The sequence below is a fragment of the Trachypithecus francoisi genome, unplaced genomic scaffold (genome assembly GCF_009764315.1).
Source record: "Trachypithecus francoisi isolate TF-2019V2 unplaced genomic scaffold, Tfra_2.0 Lachesis_group7, whole genome shotgun sequence".
In the NCBI taxonomy this organism is placed as follows: domain Eukaryota; kingdom Metazoa; phylum Chordata; class Mammalia; order Primates; family Cercopithecidae; genus Trachypithecus; species Trachypithecus francoisi.
This window is the reverse complement of record NW_022681472.1, coordinates 95533737-95555426: the sequence shown is the minus strand read 5'-3', so window position 1 is coordinate 95555426 and position 21690 is coordinate 95533737. Positions and strand designations below refer to the sequence as shown.

The 21690-nt window shown below is 48.2% G+C and overlaps 1 protein-coding gene across 1 annotated transcript in view; it reads left to right on the top strand.

Moving 5' to 3' along the window:
• Positions 1-21690, top strand: part of TRAPPC9 (trafficking protein particle complex 9) — a 705809-nt gene that overhangs the window by 50427 nt on the left and 633692 nt on the right. Inside the window, exon 6 of the mRNA XM_033202702.1 lies at positions 8482-8698. Within this exon, the coding sequence (XP_033058593.1) occupies positions 8482-8698 (217 nt within the window). The remainder of the gene's footprint in view (positions 1-8481; positions 8699-21690) is intronic.

Below are 21690 nucleotides of genomic sequence, written 5' to 3'. Positions count from 1 at the left end.
CGCCTGGCCCGCTTTCTTAATTTTGTATGTCCCTTCAAGGCTTCATTCTTAATTTTTGGCTTAATTTTTTCTTTTTATACAAATTTAATTGCAATAAATAATTCTTTTATAAAGCAAACAATATATGGGGACAAGTGATTTATCCTAGTATTTCTTTCCTGTATGTGCTTCACCTTAAATGTGTCATGTATAATGTGAAGATCTGGGGCTGATATTAATTCTCTTAGGGGAGGTGTGATGTGAGCAGGATGGCAGAATAGGACCTTTTGGCACTTGCCCACCTGAAGAAACAACCTGACAACCATCCACACACACACCTTCACAGGAGCCAGGAAACCAGGCGGGAGAGCACAGCCACACCCAGGAAACCAGGCGGGAGAGCGCAGCCACACCCAGGAAACCAGGCGGGAGAGCGCAGCCACACCCAGGAAACCAGGCGGGAGAGCGCAGCCACACCCAGGAAACCAGGCGGGAGAGCGCAGCCACACCCAGGAAACCAGGCGGGAGACCGCAGCCACACCCAGGAAACCAGGCGGGAGACCGCAGCTACACCCAGGGCTCGCACATAAATAAGAAAAGGTGCATGCAAGAGGATGGGAAGGACAGCCTTGCACCACCGGAGTCAGCCCCCTCCGGCCCCAGGCAGCACAGCATGGAGGGAGACGACCTCTGCCAGGGAAAGGAGAGCAATGTGAGTGCCAGGCCTGCCTCGGACCTCAGCACCAGGCTGCCCAGATAAAAACCTGCACTGGGCAGGCCCTGTGGCCCCGAACACCAGGCTGGGCCATGGACTGAGCAATGTTTTTTAATGCAAAAAAAAAAAGAAGTATGTTAATAGTTAAAAAGAAAGAAAAGAAAATTTTCAAACAATACTGAAGTTTGGAAAATACCTAGTGATTTCTGTTTTGGCAATATAGTGGTCCAAAAACTCTCAGCACAAGTTCCTTAAAATTCTGATGAAGAGATAAAAATCCCACCATCCCCATCCCCAGCATCTTTCAAAATACATAGCTCATTGTTAAGAAGGAAAAGGAAATCCTTTTCCCAAAAGCAGGAATTCTGAAAGTCAGTGGGCCTTGGAAGGCAGAGAATGCCCTGCCTAGCTGTGGTAACAGCTTTCAGTGCTCACATAGGAGGATAGGAAATAAACCTTAGACCTGCCCAGACTTGGGAGTTGGATGGCAGACCCATGTGTAAAGCCAGGTCCCCCAAACGACACGTTTAGTAAAAGAATGAAATAGAAAATATCTCAGTCCTTAAAGTAAGAAGATAAGGAAAGTTGATCTTGTTGGAAAGTGTATTCGGGTTCTCTAGAGGGACAGGACTGATAGGATATATACATATACAAAGGGGAGCTTTTGAAGTATTAACTCACATGATTATAAGGCTCCACAATAGGCCGTGTGCAAGCTGAGGAGCAAGGAGAGCCAGTCCCAGTCCCAAAACTAAAGAACTTGGATGTTCTAGCGGGGGAAACATCTAGCACGGGAGAAAGATGTAGGCTGGGAGGCTGGGCCAGTCTCGTCTTTTCATATTTTTCTGTCTTCTTATATTCTTAAGTGCGCTGGCAGCAGATGAAGGGTGGGTCTGCCTTTCCTAGCCCACTGACTTGAATGTTAATCTCCTTTGGCAGCACCCTCACAGATACACCCAGAATCAATACTTTGCATCCTTCAATTCCATCAAGTTGACGCTTAGTATTAAGCATTACAGAAGGAAATAAAACCAATCCAAAGAGGGTTTATTTTAAAGTTGTCCTGGCATAAGAGTGACCACAAACTCCTGGCAGAAAAACATAAATCTTTCTGGAGTGGGAAGCTATGTTCTGAATGAATCAGTGAACAGAAAATATAAAAAAGGTTCATGGAAGCTCTGGATAGAGATGTTAGACCCCAAACATACTACTTTTGTCTCTCTCCCAACGTCTCATTTAAGTATCCCAAAGTATTTTTTTTTTTTTTTTGAGATGGAGTCTTGCTCTGTCGCTCATGCTCAAGTGCAGTGGCATGATCGTGGCTCACTGTGACCTCTGCCCCCTGGGTTCAAGCGATTCACCTGCCTCAACTTCCCAAGTAGCTGGGATTATAGGCACACACCACCGTGTCTGTCTAATTTTTGTATTTTTAGTAGAGACGGGGTTTCACCATGTTGGCCAGACTGGCCCAAAGTGTTTTTATAGGAAAGAAACTATAATGACAATCATATCTGTTGCCACGACGATGTGCTGGGAATTCAGAGGGGAATACGAATGGTCTCCTCCTGCAGAGAGCTCTTTCTGTTTGAGGAGACAGATCTGCTGTGTTTTGTGAGTGTAGTGCGGAAAGCATTAGTCTATTTTGGACAGGCAGGAGAGGAGTTTAGGAAAGCAGTGGTGGGGGTGGGTGACGTTTTAGCTGTGTATGGTCTTATTTAATTGGTTTTTAATTTCAGGCTCTATGAGTTGTCATTGGAGGGACTAGATTTTAAGGAGAACAGACTTAAAGAAACTCAGAACTTGGCCGGATGTGGTGACTCACACCTGTAATCCCAGCACTTTGGGAGGCTAAGGCGGGCGGATCACCTGAGGTCAGGAGTTTGAGACCAGCTTAGCCAACATGCCAAAACCCCACTTCTACTAAAAATACAAAAATTAGCTGGATGTGGTGTCAGGGACCTGTAATCCCAGCTACTCAGGAGGCTGAGGCAGGAGAATTGCTTGAACCTGGGAGGCGGAGGTTGCAGTGAGGCGAGATCATGCCATTGCACTACAGCCTGGGTAACAAGTATGAAACTCTGCCTCAAAAAAAAAAAAAAAAAAATCTGGTATGGAAAGATGAATGTGAAGAAAAGCTGTAGTCAGAGTTCAAATCATCTTTAAAGTACACATGAACACGCTGGCTCACTAAACCCAAAGATAGTAAAAGTAGACAGTATTTCTTGAAGCCAAAGGAGTGGGTTTTTCAGGTTATCCAAGAGTGAATCAAAGGCTGGAACCAGGGTGATCAGGGGTCAAGTGTGGCCTTTGCGTGGCCATCTCTTTTGGATGCTGCACTCACCAAGGGCACTGACTGTTTACAAAGTGTCCTTCCTCTAGCACGTGGTGGGTACACCTGGTAGTCTAGGAACCTTCCAGGTACCTGTCCAAGGCATAGGGCACAGCATACCTGTTTCAGCCATCTCTCCGTCCATCTTCTTCCCAACACTGATTCTTTTTTTTTTTTGAGATAGAGCCTCGCTCTTGTGCTGGAGTGCAGTGGCGCGATCTTGGCTCACTGCAACTTCCACCTCCCGAGTTCAAGTGATTGTCCTGCCTCAGCCTCCCGAGTAGCTGGGACTATAGGCACCCACCATCACTCCTAGCTATTTTTTGTATTTTTAGTTGAGACGGGGTTTCACTGTGTTGGCCAGGCTGGTCTTGAACTCCTGAGCTCAGGTGATCCGCCTACCTCAGCCTCCCAAAGTACTGAGATTACAGGCATGAGCCACATTGCCTGGCCCCAATACTGTGATTCTTTATGGGCCTATCTCCTCTACTACTTCATGAATTTTTGACAGACGGGGTCTTATTGAAGTTTTTGTTTTGTTTTCTTTCTTACTGTTGAATGATTAAAACTGAAAATGGATCCAATGACTTTAGGCAGATGCTTTTTAAAGGAAACTCCTTGGTGCATGCTTCATACCCCTATTCCGGGATGTAAGAAAGTAAGTTAGGTTTTTCCCAAGCTTTTTTGATAGAACTATATGGACAGTTTGTATAATTTTGAAGACGTCTTTTCTCTCCGGGTAATTATGGCTGGAAATAGCTGGCGAGAGAAGCAGAGTGTGTTTTCCAAACCTGGGAATGTGTGGGGCCCGCTGTTTCCATCCTGCGTTCTTCCACGGTCATCACTTACTTGAGTGCTGCCACCAGGCTGCCCCTACGCATCTGTCACGCCTTGTTCATCTAGTCACTGCAAGTGCCTACGTTTGAGAAGGCTGATGAGGATTAAGGCATTTTCTGAGCATCTGTGGCTGGTTAACTTGGGGGTAGAACCTGTGGTTTCAAAGGCATTAACTAACAGTGATAGTTCTGTTTCTTGAACACTCACCGACAGTTTTAGGCTTATGCTCAGTGTTCGCATTATTTTATTGAGTCTTTTCAACAATTGTAATTAGATTTGATGATCCCTATTTCTTAGGGATAATGCAGATGTGGCCCTGGAACTCAGGACTTTACAGCTCCAGGCTGTATTCCTCCCTCTCCATCCTGCCAGAGACAGTCCTGTGTCTGGAGTTTCCCTCTGATGTTATCACTTTATTTCTTATTAACAGAATAAAGCAGGTCTAAACTTACTTTCTACTTGGAAATGGAGTAGTGAATTAATATTCGGATCCCCCAGAGTCTGCCTTGTGAGTAAAGCTCCTTGTCTTGAGGAGTCTTGGAGCCACTTCCGTTGGAACCTCACATAAACATCTGGGCCCTGAACTCGGACTTCGTGACTGTGCAGCCTGTAGAAAGATTAGAACAAAGATGTGCTGATTAGTATTCCCTAAAAGAGCAGCAGGTTGGAAATGAGTTTGGGGATTTCATCTCCAGATTTCTTGAGGATCTTGGCCTGGCGTTGCCTGGGACCGTTTTGTACTCCCTGGCTCCTTGTGCCATAGGTGCCTGTGTTGACCAAGCATGGCTTTGTCCCGAGGCTCCCTGGGCTCACGGCTTCTTACTCAAGTGTCTGCCTGGTGCCCAAAAGCAGTTGCACTCGAGCTTTTCCCATTAAGGAGCCGCTTTAGGGCTTTGAAGTGATGTCAATTCCATTTGCAATCTAGTGTTTATCATTTGATTTCTTATTGCACTGAAATGATAAGAGGAATGAAATAATATATTACTGATCATAGTATCACAGCCTTTCATCTTAGAGAGAATCAATGGGAGTTCTAACGCATTGGAGGCCAAGGCATGTGACCCTCCCGGCTGTCACCTTTGTTTTAGATGTTGGCCTCTTTAAGGGCACTGGCTAAGATAAGTATTTGTCTTCTCTTCCCCAACATCTTTTATCATGTTTGGCACAAAGTGGTGCAGCTGAAGGTCTGGGCATTTCCAGATTTGTGATAAAGGTATTAAGTACCCCCACCTCTTCTTCTTCTTCTTCTTTTTTTTGACACGGAATTTCACTCTTGTTACCCAGGCTGCAGTGTAGTGGCACGATCTCTGCTCACTGCAACCTCTGCCTCCCGGGTTCAAGCAATTCTCCTGCTTCAGTCTCCCAAGTAGCTGGGATTACAGGCATGCGCCACCACACCTGGTTAATTTTGTATTTTTTAGTGGAGACGGGGTTTCTCCATGTTGGTCAGGCTGGTCTGGAACTCCTAACGTCAGGTGGTCTGCCTGCCTTGGCCTCCCAAAGTGCTGGGATTACAGGTGTGTGCCACTGCGCCCGGCCAACCCCTGCCTCCTTTTTACAGACCTCCTCCACCTCCTCCCTGGATGCTGTCCTCCAGCACTGGGGCCTCTGTTTGCTGCTGTACTGTGCACTCCTGGAAAGGGACAGGCCATGTCCTACTCAAATTTGAATATTCATGGACCATAGACCTAGACAACAACTTCTAGATGAAAACATAGGATATCTTTGTGACCTCGGGCAAAGGTTATCTAAGATTAGGACATAGAAGGGTACTAACTATAGAAGAGAAAACTGATAAATTGAGCAACATCACAGTGAAATGCTTTCGCTTATTAAGACTCCCTTAGGAAAATAAATTGGCAACAGACTGGGAGGAAATATTTGCAAAACATGTATAACTAAGGACTTGCATTCAGAATATATACAGAACTCCTACGACTCAGTAATAAAACAAACAATCTAATTTTAAAACCTGTCAGAAGATTTGAACAAGCACTTCACAAAAGAAGATATACCAGTAGCCAGTAATCATATGAAAAAGGTTCAACATCATTACTTTTCAGGGAAATGGAAGTTAAAGCCACCAGAACATCTAAAATAAAAAAGACTGATATCCTCATATGCTGGTGAGCAGGTGGAGCAATGGTGATTCTCACACGTCGTCGGCGTCGGCATGAGCTTTCACTCTAGGAAAAGTGGGGGTGGCAGAGATGTGGCATGTACATAAATAGTACGGGAGACACAGAAAGGACATTATGGAGCCCAGCATGGATAGAAGAATTTAGGGAAAGAAGCGGCAGCTTCCAGCTGAAGGGTGTGAGGATGAGCTTCTTGGAGAGGGTGGCCTTGGAACCGAGGCTCCAAAGGGAGAGTCAGACTTGGCTGTGGAGGGAGCGCAGGAGCAGAGAGCCTGTGCGTCCCGGCGGCGTCCCCTAGTGCACTCCACCTCATACGCTTCCACCCATGATTCTATGTCAAAGTGTATTTCATTGGACTTAGAGCAGCTATTTTGTGTCTTTGTTCATTGATTTATTGTCGTCCTCCCCACTGATTCTAAGCCAGGAGATTCACCCGTCATTAGCATGGAGGCCCCCAGGGTAGGGGTCTTAGCCTGTTTGTTCACCGCTGTATCCCCTGCCACAGAGTGGCTGGCACAGAGTAGGGGTTCAGTAAATATGTGTTGACGGAATGAGCAGACAAATGAGTTAAAGTTGTTCAGTTTGGTGAGGTCATAGGTAGGCAGTGGGGCCTCGAATTCCCAGAGCAGGTTGGGCCTGACTGAGGAGGGCCCGGCATGCCCGTGAAGGCATTTGGCTCCATTTTACAGTCCTGGAGGGGTCTAGTGGTTTCAAGATGGGGATTGTCTTAGTCCGATGAGGCTGCTGTCACAAAATGCCACAGACTAGGTGGCTGATAAACAATAGAAATGTACTGTGCACAGTTCTGGAGGCTAGAAGGCCATGATCAGCTGCCAGCAGGTTTGGTGTCTGGGGAGGGCCCACTTGCTTGTTCGTAGACCGCCATCTTTTCTCTGTGTTCTCACATGGTGGAAGAGGTGAGCTAGCTCTTTAGGGTCTCTTCTTATAAGGACACTAATTCCATTCGTAAGTGCTTCACCCCCCGACCCAATCACTTTGTAAAGTCCGCACCTCCTAATTCCATCACCTTGGGGGCTAGGCTTTCAACGTGTGAATTTTGGGGAGGCACAAACACTCAAACCGTGGCTGGGGTGATGGGCTCTGAGCCATGTCTCAGGAGCCTTAGTCTGGCAGGAGTGTATGGACAGGTGAAGGAAGGTGGAGAGGTGGTACGAAGATGATGCCGATTCCTCTTCCAGATGAGGGCTGAGGAGGGCCCCAGCGAGGCCATGGCAGTGAATGCAGAGGAGAGGGGATGGAGGGAGGGTGTGGAGGCCCAAGTTGGAAGGGCGTTCAAGCTAAGGCTCTGTACTCACAGAAACATCAGGGAAACATTCATCATCCAGGGCAGAGGAGGGAGAGAAGCGCTTCCCTCCTGGAGCAGTGCTCCTGGAGCAGCAGAGTGGGCTCTGCCTGCCTTCTTCTCTGAAGGCAGCTGTGCGGTGAAGAGGGCCCAGGCCCAGAGTCAGGTCTTGTCCCTGATACTTCTTGGCTGTGTGATTTTGCACCAGTGATTCATGTGTCCTTGAGCTGTTAATGTCCTTATATGCCAGCTCACGGGATGGTTGTATTGAGTAAATCAGGTATGTTAAGTCTGCTGCCATACAGTAGGTGCTAAAGTCTGCTGCCATACAGTAGGTGCTAAAGAAACAGAAGTTGTCAGCTGGGCACGGTGGCTCACACCTGTAATCCCAGCACTGTGGGAGGCTGAGGCCGGCAGATCACTTGAGGTCAGGAGTTTGAGACCAGCCTGGTTAACATGGTGAAATCCCGTCTCTACTGAAAACAAAAATTAGCCAGTCATGGGGGTAGGTGCCTGTAATCTCAGCTACACAGGAGGATGAGGCAGGAGAATTGCTTGAACCTGGGAGGCAGAGGTTGCAGTGAGCCTAGATCGCACCACTGCACTCCAGCCTGAGCGACAGAGTGAGACTCTGTCTCAAAAAAAAAAAAGAAACAAAAGTTCTGATTGCTCCACTACAGGGTTGTTGGGAGCATTCAGTTGGGTCTTGGATGAAAGAAAACTTTTTGTAAACCCTGAAGTCTTAAGTCTAATTTCAATGGTATTATTAGCAATTTATTACCCAGTTACATGGTTCTGTGTCTTCTTGTGTTTTAGGAGTTTTTGTGTTTGATGAAAGACCTTGATAAAATCTTGTTGTGTAGATGAACTCTTGTTCCTTTTCTTTTCTTTTGTAAAGGAACTTAAAGTAGAGGTCTCAGATTTGTAGCAAGTACCTTTGTAGCAGACAATCTGGGCTTTATTAGCAGGAGGACGGGCTGCACCTGCAGCCATGGCTGGGGAAGGTCTCAAGCCACCTGGCGCTGCCCTGGGGCCTGTGCCCTGCACTGCTCACCAGGCATTCCCTCTCCTTGATGTCTCCTCAGGTCTTTGTTTTATGAAGAAATATTTTTAATGTGTGCTTCTTTTTTTCACTTATACGTTTCTTTCAAAAGCTTTTTACTTTCTCTCTGTGCTTCAGCTTTCTGAGGAGGAGAAAATTCAGCGCTATAGCGTCCTCTCCGAGCTCTACGAGCTGATCGGCTTCCATCGCAAGTCTGCGTTCTTCAAGCGCGTGGCCGCTATGCAGTGCGTGGCCCCGAGCATCGCAGAGCCTGGGTGGAGAGCCTGCTACAAACTCCTCCTGGAGACGCTCCCCGGCTACAGTCTGTCACTGGATCCCAAAGATTTCAGCAGAGGTACTGGAGTCCCCTTGGTGGCGCTGAGGTGTTGCTTTCTGTCAGATAATCCCATGTTGTTTCAGCCCCTGCCCTGAGTGGCAGACATTGTGGTTGGTGCTGGTGGCTCCAGAATGAGTCGATCCCTGCCCTGGAGCTGGGTGCCTACTCTCATCAGATTATAGGAAAAAGTACTGGTGCTTTGCCTTGGGGTTCGAATTCTTGAATCTTTATCAGTGGGAGTCATTTCTTGCCTTTGAGTTCATTGGCATGGTGTATCATCATCAAACACTGGAAATACCTAATGAATTTTACTCATGAGATTTAGTTAGGTTAGCACAAATCAAAGAACCCAGAATAAATATCCTTGGGTATATGTGTCTACCAGAGCTATGCATTCAGCAGTAAATTCTTGTTGTGAAATATTAATGCAGGGTAATAGGTATTAAAAATAAAGCTATCAATCTAATAACAAATATGTACAAGGATAATGCCCAGTATTAGACAAAGTCTGATTAGAAGGAGAAAAAACATTTTTTGGGGCCAGGTGTGGTGGCTCACTCCCGTAATCCCTAGCACTTTGGGAGACCAGGGCGGGTGGATCACTTGAGGTCAGAAGTTCGTGACCAGCCTGGCCAACACGGTAAAACGCTGTCTCTACCAAAAAATACAAAAATTAGCTGGGTATGGTGGCACGTGCTTGTAGTCTCAGCTGCTCAGGAGGCGGAGGCAAGAGAATTGCTTGAACCTGGGAGGCAGAGGTTGTAATGAGCTGGGATCGCGCAACTGCACTCCAGCCTGGGTGACAGAGAAAGACCTTGTCTCAAAACAAAACAAAACAAAACAAAAAACCAAAAAACAAATCAAAGAAAACGTTTTTGAGGGTTGCTTTTAGATAGGGAACATACAGCACTTTTCTTCGGTTCAAGCCTAGAGCTAGTGAAGGTATAGGCTTCCAACAGGAAACCACTGAGATGTCGTCCAGGTTCCTTTCCCATCGCGGCAAAAGTGGGTTCTTCAGCATCTTTTTTTTTTTTTTTCTGAGACAGACTTTCACTCTTGTTGCCCAGGCTGGAGTGCAATGGCACGATCTTGGCTCACTGCAACCTCCGCCTCCCGGGTTCAAGTGATTCTCCTGCCTCAGCCTCTTGAGAAGCTGGGATTACAGGCACCCGCCACCATGCCCAGCTAATTTTTGTATTTTTAGTAGAGACGGGGTTTTACCATGTTGGCCAGGATGGTCTCGAACTCCTGACCTCAGGTGATCTCCCTGCCTTGGCTTACCAAAGTGCTGGGATTACAGGCGTGAGCGACAGCACCCGGCTTCTTCAGCATCTTTTTTATGTGGTCATGTGCATCCATTTCACTGGCCTCTGCTGACTGGAGGTGCTCATGGCTTCATGATGAATCCACTTCTGCTTTTGGATAATTCTGATAGTTAGGGCTCTCCCCAACATTGAATTTATCCTTACTTTCACCTACTAGAGTTTCTGAAGACATATCTATTGGACTTTTTTATACATTGATTCAACAGGTAATTCATTATACTCCTGTCCCCATGCCATGCGGTGTGTTGGGTGAGTGATGCAATGGCAAAGGAGACAGTTTCTGCCCACTACAGTGGAAATAAACAGGTGCCTCTCACATGTGACAGCTTCCCGGTGTTTGCACAGAGCTCTCAGGTCCTTCTAGAACCTGCTTCTAACTTACGTGTCTGTGGTTGCTGTGATAGTCACTCCTAAGTCACACTCCCCAGACTTCTTACTGTTCAACCATCTTCCCAAGGCAACACCTATATTTGATAGAACCTCAAATCTGATTCTCAGGATGCATTCTGATTGGCTTTGAGCCGGGGTCAGCAAACGTCCTCTGTAAAGGGCCAGATAGTCAATGTTTCAGGCTTTATGGGCCACACGGCGTCCGCGGAAATGACTTGACCCTGCTGTTGTGGTGTGAAAGCAGCCGTGGACAGCATGTAAACCACGAAACAGTGTTTACATTAGTACGTGGTGGCCAGATTTGGCATGACAGCTATACTTTGCGAAATCCGTGGCTGAGGCCGGGCGCGGTGGCTCAAGCCTGTAATCCCAGCACTTTGGGAGGGTGAGACGGGCGGATCACGAGGTCAGGAGATCGAGACCATCCTGGCTAACACGGTGAAACCCCGTCTCTACTAAAAATTACAAAAAACTAGCTGGGCGAGGTGGCGGCGCCTGTAGTCCCAGCTACTCAGGAGGCTGAGGCAGGAGAATGGCGGGAACCCGGGAGGCGGAGCTTGCAGTGAGCTGAGATCCGGCCACTGCACTCCAGCCCGGGCGACAGAGCGAGACTCCGTCTCAAAAAAAAAAAAAAAGAAAAGAAAAAAAGAAATCCGTGGCTGAGAACACTGTGATATCGGAAATCATTTATTTATTTTTATTTTTTAGAGATGAGGTCTCGCTATGCTGCCCAGGCTGGCCTCAAACTTTTGGGCTGAAGTGATCCTCCTGCCTCATTTAAAAGGAGGGCACTGGGTTTGGAAGAGAAAACGCAGATTGAGTGAGTAATATAGCGGGAGGAGAGTCAGGCGGGCAGTGAAGGGGAGTGAAGGGAGGCTGGGGATGGAGTGTACGCAGCGCTTTAGCCTCTTATTTCTCTTCAGGGAAGAGAACTAGACCTGAGGGGAGCTTTTGCAGTCTGGGGAGGGCACTTCTGCTCTTGATTGCTGTGGTCTGGCCTGAAGCTATGCCAGGAAAAGCTGAGGCCCTGCGTGCAAGCAGATGTGTTCATGGTTGAAAATCCCCCAAGTCCCATCCAGTTCCCCATATGAATCCCCAATTTTTGTGGGTTTTTGTCTTTAGAGCCTAAGAGATCCTGCCTCTCTGGAGCCACAGGGGCAGGCGGAGTGCTCATGACCACTCTGGGCGAGTGATAAAAGCCTGTTGCGCTGTGTGCTCGGGTGAGATGGCTGAGATCTGGCAGGGAGTTTGTGTGTTCACCCTCAACATGTGAATGGTGTCCAGCATAAAGCAAGAACCAAGACGTCCCTGCAGAAGAGAAGGCCTGCTGGAGAGGGTCCTGAACTCTGCTCTTGACCTCTTGCACTCAGCATCATCACCAATAGCTAAGACAAAAGCAAGTGATAAAATCCACGTTCAAAATGAACTCTGCTAACAGTATGAGTCCAATCATCAGCACATCCAGCATGGACAGATGTCAAGCCCCATGTTTAAAGAAACCCTAAAAACCATGACGGGGTGCAGAATAGAGGAGACCTGATGAGGTCATACACAAAGATGGATAAGGTGCACTCTGAGATGAGGTTTATAACAGTTTTTCTTTACTTGCCCTCCTTTCTCTAATTTCTTTTTCCTCTGTATTCCCTGGAGGGATGGGATGGAACCTGTCTCCCCAGCCCTTGTTTCATGATTGGCACCTTTAGATGGACCATGAGGATGTGTGCATTGAGGCTGATGACCCACTTACCTCCTGCCCTTGCAGACGCACAGACTTCCCCAGTGTCAACACCCCATACCAGGGTGGTACATTTGTTGCAGTTGATTAACCTATGTTGACACATCATCGTCACCCAAAGTTCATAGTTTACATTAGAGTTCACTCTTGGTGGTGTACATTCTGTGGGTTTTGACACATGTGTAGTGACGAGTACCCACCATTATGATATCAAACAGAGAAGTTTCCCTGCCCTGAAAATCCTTTGTGCTCTGTCTTCTCATCCGTCCCTCCCTATTACCTTCTGGCAACCCCTGACCCTTTTACTGTCTCCATGGTTTTGCCTTTCCCAGAATGTCATATAGTTGGAATCATACAATATGTATGTAGCCTTTTCAAATTGGCTTCTTTCTCTTAGTAATATACATTTAAGTTTCCTTCATGTCTTTTCTCAACTTGATAGCTCATTTCTTTATAGTGCTGAATAATATTCTACTATCAGAATATGTCACAGTTATTTATACATTCATCTAATGAATCTTGGTTGACAACTTGGTTGCTTGCAAGTTTTGGCAACTGTAAAGCAGCCATAAACATTTGTGTGCAAGTTTTTGTGTGGACATAAGTTTTCAGCTCATTTGGGTAAATATCAAGGAGCATGGTTCCTGGATGATATGGTAAAAATATGTTTACTTTTGTAAGAACCCACCAAACTGTCTTCCACAATGGCTGAACCATTTTGCATCCCCTTCAGCAATGAATGAGAGTTCCTGTTGCTCCACATCCTTGCCAGCATTTGGGGTTGTCAGTGTTAGATTTTGGCCATTCTAATAGGTGTGTAGTGGTGTCTCATTGCTTTACTTTGCAATTTCCTGATGACATGTGATATTCAGCATTTTTCTTATGCTTATTTGCCATCTGGATACCTTCTTTGGTGAGATGTCTGTTCAGATCTTTTGCCTCCTTTTTAATTGGTTTGTTTGTTTCCTTGCTGTTGACTTGAAGAGTTTTTTGTATGATTCGGATGACAGTCCTTTATCAGTTGTGTCTTTTGCAAATATTTTTTCCCAGTCTGTGTCTTGTTTTCTCATTCTCTTGGTATGTCTTTTGCAGAGCAGAAGTTTTAAATTTTAATGCAGTCTGGCTTATCAATTCTTTCTTTGATGGGTTATACCTTGGGTGTTATATCCAAAGAGTCATTAGTATACCTAAGGTCACCAAGATTTTCTCTCGTGTTAACTTCTGGGAAGTTTGTATTTTCTCATTCTTCATTTGGGTTTATGATCCGCTTTGAGTTAATTTTTGTGAAGAGTGTAAGGTCTGTGTCTAGAGTTACTTTTTTTGCTTGTGGATGTCCAGTTATTTCAGCACCATTTATTGAAAAGACTGTCTTTGCTCCATTGATTGTCTTTGCTGCTTTGGAAAAAGACCAGTTGACTATACTTGAGGTTCTATTTCTGGGCTATCTCTTCTGCTCCATTGACCTATTTGTCTGTTCTTTCACCAGTACCACACTATCTTGAGTACTATGGCTTTTTTTTTTTTTTTTTTTTTTTGAGACGGAGTCTCGCTCTCTCACCCAGGCTGGAGTGCAGTGGCCGGATCTCAGCTCACTGCAAGCTCCGCCTCCCAGGTTGACGCCATTCTCCTGCCTCAGCCTCCCGAGTAGCTGGGACTACAGGCGCCCGCCACCTCGCCTGGCTAGTTTTTTGTATTTTTTAGTAGAGACGGGGTTTCACGGTGTTAGCCAGGATGGTCTTGATCTCCTGACCTCGTGATCCACCCGTCTCGGCCTCCCAAAGTGCTGGGATTACAGGCTTGAGCCACCGCGCCCGGCCAGAGTACTATGGCTTTATAGTAAGCCTCGAAATTAGGGATATTTTTATTTATTAAAAAAATTTTATAATAGTATGATTTATATTTCTTTAAATCATTCTATTATAAAGACACATGTACGCATACATTCATTGCAGGACTATTTACAATAGCAAAGACATGGTATCAACCTAAATGCCCATCAGTGATAGACTGGATAAAGAAAATGTGCTACATATACACTATGGAATACTATGCAGCCATAAAAAGAATGAGACCATGTTGTTTGCAGGGACATGGATGGAACTGGAGGCCGTTATTCATACCAAACGAATGCAGGAACAGAAAACCGAATACCACATGTTCTCACTTATAAGTGGGAGCTAAAGGATGAGAACACATGGACACATAGAGGGGAATAACATACACTGGTGCCTTTTGGAGGGTGAAGGGTAGGAGGAGGGAAAGGATCAGGACAAATAACTAATGGGTACTAGGGTTAATACCTGGGTCACAAACTAATCTGTACAATAAACCCCTACGACACAAGTTTACCAGTGTAGCAAACCTTCACTTGTACCCCTGAACTTAAAAGTTGAAATAAACTGTCCTTATTAGATGTTACAGAAAATTGATTGTTCAGAAAAGGTGATTGTTCACATTTTCTTCGCTGTTTCTCGGTATTTTAGGTGACATACCTGGAGCAGCTGCTGTGCTGGGCCGGGTCGCCGTGCAGTTGTGGCCTGTGTGGGGTGCTGGGCCGTGCTTGCCAGCCATCTGTGGCTCACAGCTGGGGGTGCACTCAGACGAAGGGGCGCTGTTGCCTCCCACAGGGACTTTCTGGGCATGCCTTGCTAAGCCTGGTGCCTGCAGGCTGTGTTTGCCTACGGGGTGTATCTTTCTAATCCACGCCAAGGCTAGCTGTGGCCTCGTGGTAAATGGTTTCACATGCGTAACCTCGTTTCTTACAGCCTGGTAAGTGGAGACCGCACGTTCCACGTGCCATGTGAGGGGCCAGGGCAGGCAGGGCTCAGTGTTACTCCTTAGGTCGCACAGCTGGTGAGAGCGCAGGATGCCATTACTGACCAGCTGTGGGACGCTGGCCGTGTCCCTGAGTCCTGTGTGCCCACTTTCTCATCCATAAGTGAGGCACTGGTTTACACTAGTTTACTGGTGGAGGTTGTAAGGATTGAATTGGTCAGTCCTTGGGAGGTGCTTTGGACAGTGCTCAGCAAATGTTAGTGGCGGTTAGTCGAATGAGATCTTTGGTCAAGTCTAGTGTGCTTCCCATAGCATCCCCTGAGGACAGCGTGAACGGGGTTTGCAAGGCCTGTCCCTCCCTGGCTCCCCCAGAAGAAGTGTGTGTTGCTAGGGCAGGCCCTCCCTGGCCTTTGGTTGCGGATGAGGGCCAGGGAGGGGCCTGCCCTAGCAGCACAGTTAATTTTGGACAAAATAACTGGACAAGCCCTAAAACTTGTAGGATTTACATTTTAAAAGGCTAAGAGTGGCCAGGTGTGGTGGCTCATGCCTGTAATCCCAGCACTTTGGGAGGTTGAGATGGGTGGATCACTTGAGGTCAGGAGTTCGAGACTAGCCTGGCCAACACAATGAAACCCTGTCTGTACTAAAAAAATACAAATTAGCCGGGTGTAGTGGCCCATGCCTGTAATCCTGGCTACTCAGGAGGCAGAGGCAGGAGAATCGCTTGAACCTGGGAGGTGGAGGGGTTGCAGTGAGCCGAGAATGTACCACTGCACTCGAGCTGGGGTGACAGAGCGAGACTCCATCTCAAAAAAAAAGAAAAAAAAAGTGCTAAGAGTTACTGGTGGAGGAGGAGAGATTAGATCCCAGAGTCTCAGCAGGGGAGAGTTGGGTGTCTAAGCTCATTTAGGCTGGATTCTGGAGAAATTTGATTGGGAAGGAGTAGTGTTTAGGAAGAAGAAAGAGTTTTTAAAGCAATCACACTACTGCTTTGTAGAGCGAAGAGAAGGTGTGTTTTAATAGATTTCGATGTGCACTTGTGAATGGAATCCCCATTTGCTTTGCTTTTGAGAGACTTCAGGCAAGATTTAAATTGCTTTTCAGTTCCTTTTTTTTTTTTTTTTTGCATCCTTTGAATATAACTCCAGGCTGGCTTCAGGGTAAAAGCAAGCCTCCTGAGCTCTGTGCAAGTTGTCTTAGGAGTTGCCTTCATTTTCCTTTTTTCCTGTCCTGGGGCCAGTTATCTATAACATTTAAGACTGCATCCGTCTGAGCTCTTCTGATGCCTCCTGCCTCCTTCGGGATGCTCTTCCCTATTCTTCCTGCCTCACTCCCAGTCATCCTCAGGTCACAGCTGGATGCCATTTCTTCAGAGAGGTCCTCAGTGGTCCTTTCAGTCTTAAGTGGAACTGTTTTATTTTTCTCTTTCATCAAACGCTGTTATTTTTCTCTTTTCATTGAATTCTCTTGTTCTTTCTTGTAACACTTCTTATGATTTGTAAGTAAATCTGAAAAATGTTTGGGGCTGGGAGCAGTGGCTGACGCCTGTAATCCCAGCACTTTGGGAGGCTGAGGCAGGCGGGTCACCTGAGGTCAGGAGTTCAAGACAAGTCTGGCTAATATGGTGAAACCCCGTCTCTACTAGCTGGGCATGGTGGTACACACCTGTAATCCCAGCTACTGGGGAGGCTGAGGCAGGAGAAATACTTGAACCCGGGAGGCGGAAGTTGCGGTGAACCGAGATCGTGGCATTGCACTCCAGCCTGGGCAACAAGAGTGAAACTCCGTCTCAAAAAAACAAAAAAAATCTGTGTCAGGAGGAGACATTTGCCATTATTTTGTGAAAGAGGCTAGAGAAAGAAGGTGACTGGCTGAGATTAAATAATGTAAAAATGATAAATGTCAGTTGACTGTGTGTTTAACAAAACACAAAAGTCACTTTAAACCCCATCTCCCCTGTGGCTCTGGACTGCTTTAAATAGCTCCCAGAGAATTTAATGGAAATCTACTAACACCCTGTACCTGTGAATAAAAGGCAAATTGTCTGTATTCTCAGGTCCTAAAATGTATTCTGTCTTTTTCTTGAAATGAACGTTTGCACTAACTGGTTATAGACAGTCGAGGTAGGAACACTGATGTGTGCTGTGTGTATTTGCTGGCTTAAGGGGCCGCTTAGTATCATTTAAATCTTATTTGTGTTGCTGTATATGAAGATTTTTGATCATGCCTTTTGCTCAAGCCTTTTCCTGGATGAGGGATTAAATTTTGCCCAGGAACTCTTATGAAAGAAAGAGACTGCTAAGGCAGATGGATTTGCTAAAAGGCAATAGTTCATATATATAATAAACCTCCAAATTGGTGAACTTTTTGATTACAAGAGTATTGAAAATTTTATCACTGGGTCATATGCTGCAAATCTGTTTTCAGAAATAATTCACATTTTATAGGGAGAGCACTTTGAGCCACGTAGAAATTATGGCTTGTACACTATTTACTGTTAAGAACATTTATACTCGGTCTTACTCACAATCGCCCGTGGTAGGAACTGGATCATTATCTATTTTTAAAAGAATCAGCAAAGTGATATTTGCCCAATTCCTATGTGAGAAAACCTTCTAGATATGGTAGTGTTGAGATTAGTTAAATTGGGTCTTTCTGAATTCATGGCTAGGTTAGTCATGACATTGATTTCAGCTTCATAATCTTTAAAAAAATCTCTTCTTCATTTTGGCATTTGGTCTTGGCTTCTTTTGACAATATGGAATATTGCAGGGACTCGTCTCTCTCTCCTTTCCTGCAGTTGTATGAGAAGTACTACCATTTTATATTCCAAAAGATGTCACGAAGATAAACTACTGAGACATAAAGTAGTGTTTTCTTTATTTTTATTTTTTTAAGTGTGTATAGGGTCAGCTCCAAGGATTTCAATGAGAAGTTATGAAGAAATACTTTAAATTTATACAAATTAGAGAGGATAGAATAGAATAATGAGTCCGTTGCCCAGATTAAATCATTATCAAGATTTGACCACACTGGCTTTATTTATTTATTTATTTTTTTTGAGACGGAGTCTCGCTCTGTCGCCCAGGCTGGAGTGCAGTGTCCGGATCTCAGCTCACTGCAAGCTCCGCCTCCCGGGTTCACGCCATTCTCCTGCCTCAGCCTCCTGAGTAGCTGGGACTACAGGCGCCCGCCACCTCGCCCGGCTAGTTTTTTTTTTGTATTTTTTAGTAGAGACGGGGTTTCACCGTGTTAGCCAGGATGGTATCGATCTCCTGACCTCGTGATCCGCCCGTCTCGGCCTCCCAAAGTGCTGGGATTACAGGCTTGAGCCACCGTGCCCGGCCTATTTTTACTTTATTTATTTTTTGTTGAAGTATTTTATAGCAGATCGCAGAAACCACATCACTGTTCTCTTGCATAGCTGTATGCATGTCCACAACATGGGAGGGCTTCCTTTCATCAGCTGTGCGTCTTGATCCACATGCGTGTTAAGTACCAACTGTGTTATCAGGCACCCTGCCAGGCATTAAGGACACTCGAATGCATAAGACCAAACCTGCCTCCCAAGGAAATTAAGGATCGATGAGAGAAGCAAAAACATGAGATTACAGATGCCTTTTATGGTACCTGCCGGATAACTCCTATGAGCTGAACTTGTGCAAAATACAGTGGAAATAGAGAAGAGGGACTGGTCAGCTGTGCAGGGCAGGGTGCTGAGAGGAGAGGTCAGGAAGGGCTGTGCAGGGCAGGGTGCTGAGAGGAGAGTTCAGGAGTCAGCTGTGCAGGGCAGGGTGCTGAGAGGAGAGGTCAGGAAGGGCTGTGCAGGGCAGGGTGCTGAGAGAAGAGGTCAGGAGTCAGCTGTGCAGGGCAGGGTGCTGAGAGAAGAGGGACTGGTCAGCTGTGCAGGGCAGGGTGCTGAGAGGAGAGGTCAGGAAGGGCTGTGCAGGGCAGGGTGCTGAGAGAAGAGGTCAGGAAGGGCTGTGCAGGGCAGGGTGCTGAGAGAAGAGGTCAGGAGTCAGCTGTGCAGGGCAGGGTGCTGAGAGAAGAGGTCAGGAAGGGCTGTGCAGGGCAGGGTGCTGAGAGGAGAGGTCAGGAAGGGCTGTGCAGGGCAGGGTGCTGAGAGAAGAGGTCAGGAGTCAGCTGTGCAGGGCAGGGTGCTGAGAGAAGAGGTCAGGAAGGGCTGTGCAGGGCAGGGTGCTGAGAGAAGAGGTCAGGAGGGCTGTGCAGGGCAGGGTGCTGAGAGAAGAGGTCAGGAAGGGCTGTGCAGGGCAGGGTGCTGAGAGAAGAGGTCAGGAGTCAGCTGTGCAGGGCAGGGTGCTGAGAGGAGAGGTCAGGAAGGGCTGTGCAGGGCAGGGTGCTGAGAGAAGAGGTCAGGAAGGGCTGTGCAGGGCAGGGTGCTGAGAGAAGAGGTCAGGAGTCAGCTGTGCAGGGCAGGGTGCTGAGAAGAGGTCAGGAAGGGCTGTGCAGGGCAGGGTGCTGAGAGAAGAGGTCAGGAGTCAGCTGTGCAGGGCAGGGTGCTGAGAGGAGAGGTCAGGAAGGGCTGTGCAGGGCAGGGTGCTGAGAGAAGAGGTCAGGAAGGGCTGTGCAGGGCAGGGTGCTGAGAGAAGAGGTCAGGAAGGGCTGTGCAGGGCAGGGTGCTGAGAGAAGAGGTCAGGAAGGGCTGTGCAGGGCAGGGTGCTGAGAGAAGAGGTCAGGAAGGGCTGTGCAGGGCAGGGTGCTGAGAGAAGAGGTCAGGAAGGGCTGTGCAGGGCAGGGTGCTGAGAGAAGAGGTCAGGAAGGGCTGTGCAGGGCAGGGTGCTGAGAGAAGAGGTCAGGAAGGGCTGTGCAGGGCAGGGTGCTGAGAGAAGAGGTCAGGAAGGGCTGTGCAGGGCAGGGTGCTGAGAGAAGAGGTCAGGAAGGGCTGTGCAGGGCAGGGTGCTGAGAGAAGAGGTCAGGAGTCAGCTGTGCAGGGCAGGGTGCTGAGAGAAGAGGTCAGGAGTCAGCTGTGCAGGGCAGGGTGCTGAGAGGAGAGGTCAGGAAGGGCTGTGCAGGGCAGGGTGCTGAGAGAAGAGGTCAGGAGTCAGCTGTGCAGGGCAGGGTGCTGAGAGAAGAGGTCAGGAAGGGCTGTGCAGGGCAGGGTGCTGAGAGAAGAGGTCAGGAGTCAGCTGTGCAGGGCAGGGTGCTGAGAGGAGAGGTCAGGAAGGGTGTGCAGGGCAGGGTGCTGAGAGAAGAGGTCAGGAAGGGCTGTGCAGGGCAGGGTGCTGAGAGAAGAGGTCAGGAAGGGCTGTGCAGGGCAGGGTGCTGAGAGAAGAGGTCAGGAAGGGCTGTGCAGGGCAGGGTGCTGAGAGAAGAGGTCAGGAAGGGCTGTGCAGGGCAGGGTGCTGAGAGAAGAGGTCAGGAAGGGCTGTGCAGGGCAGGGTGCTGAGAGAAGAGGTCAGGAAGGGCTGTGCAGGGCAGGGTGCTGAGAGAAGAGGTCAGGAAGGGCTGTGCAGGGCAGGGTGCTGAGAGAAGAGGTCAGGAAGGGCTGTGCAGGGCAGGGTGCTGAGAGAAGAGGTCAGGAAGGGCTGTGCAGGGCAGGGTGCTGAGAGAAGAGGTCAGGAGTCAGCTGTGCAGGGCAGGGTGCTGAGAGAAGAGGTCAGGAGTCAGCTGTGCAGGGCAGGGTGCTGAGAGGAGAGGTCAGGAAGGGCTGTGCAGGGCAGGGTGCTGAGAGAAGAGGTCAGGAGTCAGCTGTGCAGGGCAGGGTGCTGAGAGAAGAGGTCAGGAAGGGCTGTGCAGGGCAGGGTGCTGAGAGAAGAGGTCAGGAGTCAGCTGTGCAGGGCAGGGTGCTGAGAGGAGAGGTCAGGAAGGGCTGTGCAGGGCAGGGTGCTGAGAGAAGAGGTCAGGAAGGGCTGTGCAGGGCAGGGTGCTGAGAGAGAGAGAGGTCAGGAAGGGCTGTGCAGGGCAGGGTGCTGAGAGAAGAGGTCAGGAAGGGCTGTGCAGGGCAGGGTGCTGAGAGAAGAGGTCAGGAAGGGCTGTGCAGGGCAGGGTGCTGAGAGAAGAGGTCAGGAAGGGCTGTGCAGGGCAGGGTGCTGAGAGAAGAGGTCAGGAAGGCTGTGCAGGGCAGGGTGCTGAGAGAAGAGGTCAGGAAGGGCTGTGCAGGGCAGGGTGCTGAGAGAAGAGGTCAGGAAGGGCTGTGCAGGGCAGGGTGCTGAGAGAAGAGGTCAGGAGTCAGCTGTGCAGGGCAGGGTGCTGAGAGGAGATGTCAGGAAGGGCTGTGCAGGGCAGGGTGCTGAGAGGAGAGGTCAGGAAGGGCTGTGCAGGGCAGGGTGCTGAGAGAAGAGGTCAGGAAGGCTGTGCAGGGCAGGGTGCTGAGAGAAGAGGTCAGGAAGGGCTGTGCAGGGCAGGGTGCTGAGAGAAGAGGTCAGGAGTCAGCTGTGCAGGCAGGGTGCTGAGAGGAGAGGTCAGGAAGGGCTGTGCAGAGCAGGGTGCTGAGAGAAGAGGTCAGGAAGGGCTGTGCAGGGCAGGGTGCTGAGAGAAGAGGTCAGGAAGGGCTGTGCAGGGCAGGGTGCTGAGAGAAGAGGTCAGGAGTCAGCTGTGCAGGGCAGGGTGCTGAGAGGAGAGGTCAGGAAGGGCTGTGCAGGGCAGGGTGCTGAGAGGAGAGGTCAGGAAGGGCTGTGCAGGGCAGGGTGCTGAGAGAAGAGGTCAGGAGTCAGCTGTGCAGGGCAGGGTGCTGAGAGAAGAGGTCAGGAAGGGCTGTGAGTGGCGGAACTCTTGGAGCAGCATCTTCAAATATCAGTGGGCAAACAGAGAAAGGTTAGGATAGA